Here is a 4,684-nt window from a genome sequence, read left to right as displayed (position 1 = left end):
TCTCTTTTGAACTTTTCCCTCCTTGAACATGAAATTGTGAATTTGAGGCCAAAAGCCTAAGTTGGGGGTGTTAGTGTTGCTTGAGAGTGGTGAAGGTTGGTGTTGTGGAAAAGTCAAAAGAAAGGAAGAAAACTTTAAAAATACAAAAAGGTTGCAAACATTTTGTGCAGAAAAAAAAATAGAAATCAAGAAAATGGTTGCACAAAAAGAAGTTGGAATAATTGAGGAAACTAGTATGCAAAGGAAGGAGTGATGTTTTGAAATGAAGAGGAAAGTGGACAAAAGGTATGTGTAGTGTTAAAGGAGGGAGTAGTCACTTGTATCCCAAATACTTATCCTACCCTTCCCTAAGCCTACATTACAAGCTTAAAAAGTCCTTATGTGATCTCCAACCGAATGTTCTTAAGTTAGTGATGAACGAAAATAAGGGCAAGCTTATGGTGTGATATTTGTTAGCACTAGAACTTCTTTGTTGAGTGTGAGTGACTTTTGTGTATTTGTCCCTTGCGTTGTTGTTGTGAATATAGTGATTTTGAGACTTTCTTTCTTGTGAGGGCATATGAATTACGATAGATTGGCAATGTTGAAAAATTTCAAGTTGGGTCAACTGAGCATATCTAGTAAGCTAGTGGTTTTGAGTCACTTATTGAGGCTTGAGTGTTGTTGCTTGATGGTTTTAAATCTCTATTGCATTATTGAAATTGTATTTTGAAATGAGGGACTTATTTAGTTGAAGTTTCCCATGCTTGTAGCCTAATTGTTGGTACCAACCAAAGTCATGTTTTTGTGCTTAAAGTGGATCCTCATTGAGATTTTTGTTTTGATTTGCTTGAGGACAAGCAAAGACTTTAAGTTGGGGGTATTGATGTGTCGTGAAATTACGGGTTATTCGATGCTAATTTCTTAAGCTTTTGTAACTCTTCAAGCACTTTTGTTGTTACTTTTTGTGTATTTATGTTGTTTTGTAGGATAAGATGCCCGGAGAGCATAACAGAGCAAAATAGAGCAAAAATAGAACACGAAACAATTTCTGGTAGCACATGCTAGTAGCACTTACTGCAGCATGTTGTGCATGCGAGCAGCACTTGCTGCAGCATGTGCTGACAGAGATATTTGCACAACATGCTACGGTTTTGCACAACATGCGACTGGCATGTTGCACATGCGACACAAGATGCGAGTAGCATGTTGTGCACGCAGGGTATTTTTGTCCAGATTTTGTTCCCGTTTTGGCACTTCTATAAATAGAATGCTAGGGTTTGTAAAACTCATTTTTGGCCATTCAACACAAGCTTTGGAGCTAGGGTTTTACACCACACCCTTGGAGGAGAAGATTGGAGCTCGTTAATGATAAATTTCTCAACCCTTTTCTTCAATTTCTTGCTTTGTATTGCTTATTTAAGGGTGTTGTATTTTATTCCATAACTTTAATCTTGTTTATGAAAATATTCATTTGCAAAGTTGGATGAAACCTCTTGTTATGCTTATGTATTGAATGATTTTTATTGCTATTGAAGTGGGTCTTTGTTATTTTAATTAATCTTGTTCTTTAATGTTTCTTAAGGGATTAGCTAACCCTAAGACTCGCCCATTTACTTTGATTGAGCTCGGAAGAGGAAATCTAGGTTGGGAAAGATTAATTAACAAGAATTTGGGTCATTAAACCCATCTAATAACTTGAGCTAGGAATAGGAAAGTTACTTGAGATTCAATTGGTTGTGCTTGATATCACACTCTAAGGCTTGGAAAAGCTTAGAGTGAAATTCATTGATTTGGTTGGAAGACTTTCAATGAGATTTTAGAAACCATTATCTATTAACATAAACCCGCTCTTAGTTGTAATATCATAAAATATATTGGATCGTTACTTGAGAGTTCCTTGTATCCATGCTTGTGGCCATTGATCATTTTACTTGCTTTCTAGATTAGTTTATATTTTTGCATTAGTTATAATTTTATTAAAAAATCAAATTATTATCAAGTGTTTGTCTTAGTGTAGAAAGTGATAATTCCTTACTTGTTTAAATCGCCTAGCATATTTTTCCCTGTGGGATCGACCCCGACTCATAGTTGGGTAAATTATATTGTGACGACCGTGTACACTTTCTCTTTGAGGAGTGGATTTGGATGTTATCAAGGAACAACGCCAACGCTAGGGTTGGTGACCTAGTAAAACTGTTGTTACCTAGATGACATCATGCGGCGGCGCGGTCCTGCATCCGTTATGGTATCAGAGCCATGGTGTTCCAGTAGTGATAGGTGATGTAATTCAACGATTTCATATCATGAATTTTATAAATCGCAAAGGAACTGTTAAAAACAGTAAAAAAAAAGAGGAATATGATACTCCTCAAGAACTTGATCTCCTTAATAAATGGACGATTCCAAAAAGGAATCGAAACTGGAAAAAATCCCTCATAGGGACGGTGCAAACAAGTTTGGCTTATGGTCCAGTTTATTTTAATGCTTATCCTAACTTGCATGTATCTTTGCAAGATGACAATTCCTTAGATGCTTTAATATTAAGTATCAAATTACATGGTTATGATTATATGCCAGGAACAGAGGTAATATGCATCCGTTATGGTATTAGAGCCATGGTGTTCCAGTAGTGATAGGTGATGTAATTCAACGATTTCATATCATGAATTTTATAAATCTCAAAAGAACTGTTAAAAACAGTATAAAAGAGGAATATGATACTCCTCAAGAACTTGATCTCCTTAATAAATGGACGATTCCAAAAATAGAACCCAGATTAATATATCAGATGGGTACATTTGAGAAATTAGGTCTCAAACAAGTAGTTAAAACTACTGAAGAAACAATAACTGTAGATAATGATCATGCTACTTTTAGACTAATACCTGACAGTGATCTTGCCCCTTATAGGGTAACCCATAGATTTATTCATATTAGGTTATTACAGGTTGCATTCAAACCTTTAACCTTAAGAGGTTTACCAGAAAGCTTTATAGCAGCTTTAAGAGATGGAAGGAATCAAAACTGGAAAAAATCCCTCATAGGGACGGTCCAAACAAGTTTGGCTTATGGTCTAGTTTATTTTAATGCTTATCCTAACTTGCAGGTATCTTTGCAAGATGACAATTCCTTAGATGCTTTAACATTAAGTATCAATTTACATGGTTATGATTACATGCCAGGAACAGAGGTAATATGCATCCGTTATGTCCCCTTTTTTCTGTGCTTCTATGAAAGCAAGATATTCAGCATAAGTGATTTGTTTCTGGGTATTACTAGAAGTTTCTGCAATGTTGTCGGCTATTAGCCTTTTGTTACCCATTTGGGCAAGAACAGTGCCTTTGCCCGTTCCTTTTTGTCCTCTTCCCCTTCCTCTATTAGAGGGAGGTGTCACTGTGGGTCTCATCCTACAAATGAGAAAATAACAGTTATGAACTTAAATATTCTGTAGAGAGAAAATCAGGGAGATTATTATCCGATCCCTTTTTATAATGAATTTCAAAATCAAATGGTGCTAAAAGAGCTTTCCATCTAGCAAACATTTGTTTAGAAACATCATGTTTGCAATCTTTATTAAACATAAATTTAGCTGCTTGGTAGTCAGTTTTTATTAAAAACATTTGATTATATAAATCACCTTGAAATTTAAGAAAACATTTAACTATAGCAAGAATTTCTTTTGCTACAGTAGCATCGTTCTTCTGACTATTATTCCATTTGCCAGAATAAAACTGGACTAAATATTCTTGTTTATCAATTGGAGAAAGCTGTTTAAGTATTCCTCTATAGCCAATATCATAGGCATCAGTTTTTATAATTTTTTGCCAGTTTGGATTGGCTAAAGTAAGACAAGGAAGATTATTAACTTTCCCCTTGATTTTTTGAACTGCTTGCGTGTGATCATCAGTCCAAGGTTTAGGAATCTTCTTTAATCTATCATATAAAATAGATGTATCCTTTGCTAGATTTTTATAAAATGGTGAAATATAATTTGAACTTCCAAGAAATCTTTGGAGTTGAGTTTTATCAATAATAATATCAGGAAATTTAGAAGCGAATTCAATAATTCTATTAATAGCTATAATTTTTCCCTTTTCAATATTATGACCTAAAAATCTAACCTTTGTTTGAAAAAATGACATTTTTGGTTTAGATATAACCAAACCATTTTGAATAATGATTTTCTTGAATATATCAAGATGTTTAAAATGCATTTCAATAATATTTGAAAATACTAAAATATCATCGATATAAACAATGATGAAATTACTATAATCCATAAAAATATCATTCATAATTTTTTGAAATTCTGAAGGGGCATTCTTCAGCCCAAAAGACATAACATTCCATTCAAATTGTCCGATTGGAACATTAAAAGCAGTTTTATATTTATCTGCTTCGGCTATTTGGATTTGCCAATAACCTGATTTTAAATCAAATTTAGAAAATATGATCGCATTATGAAGGCGATCTAATAAATCCTTTTTATTAGGAATTGGATATCGAATCCAATTCAGAACTTTATTAAGAGGTTTATAATTTATTACCAATCTTGGAACTCCTCGTTCCTGTTCAGCATGTTTATTAACATAAAAAGTTGTGCATGACCATGGAGATTTCGAAGATCTTATAAGACCTTTGTGTAAAAGAGAAGAAATCTCATTTTTTCATAATTCCAAATATTCAGAATTCATTTGACATG

The 4,684-nt window shown here is 33.7% G+C and overlaps 1 protein-coding gene across 1 annotated transcript; it reads right to left on the bottom strand.

The window, feature by feature from the left end:
• Positions 1-3,384: 3,384 nt before the first annotated feature.
• Positions 3,385-4,124, bottom strand: LOC132630475 (uncharacterized). Its single transcript, XM_060346047.1, has 2 exons — positions 3,620-4,124; positions 3,385-3,389 (listed from the first exon to the last, which is right to left on the bottom strand). Exons 1-2 carry the CDS (start codon positions 4,122-4,124, stop codon positions 3,385-3,387), a joined length of 510 nt encoding a protein of 169 aa, XP_060202030.1.
• Between the last annotated feature and the right edge of the window lie 560 nt (positions 4,125-4,684).

Source organism: Lycium barbarum, chromosome 3 (assembly GCF_019175385.1).
Source record: "Lycium barbarum isolate Lr01 chromosome 3, ASM1917538v2, whole genome shotgun sequence".
NCBI classification, from domain to species: domain Eukaryota; kingdom Viridiplantae; phylum Streptophyta; class Magnoliopsida; order Solanales; family Solanaceae; genus Lycium; species Lycium barbarum.
This window is presented reverse-complemented; position numbering and strand designations above follow the sequence as displayed.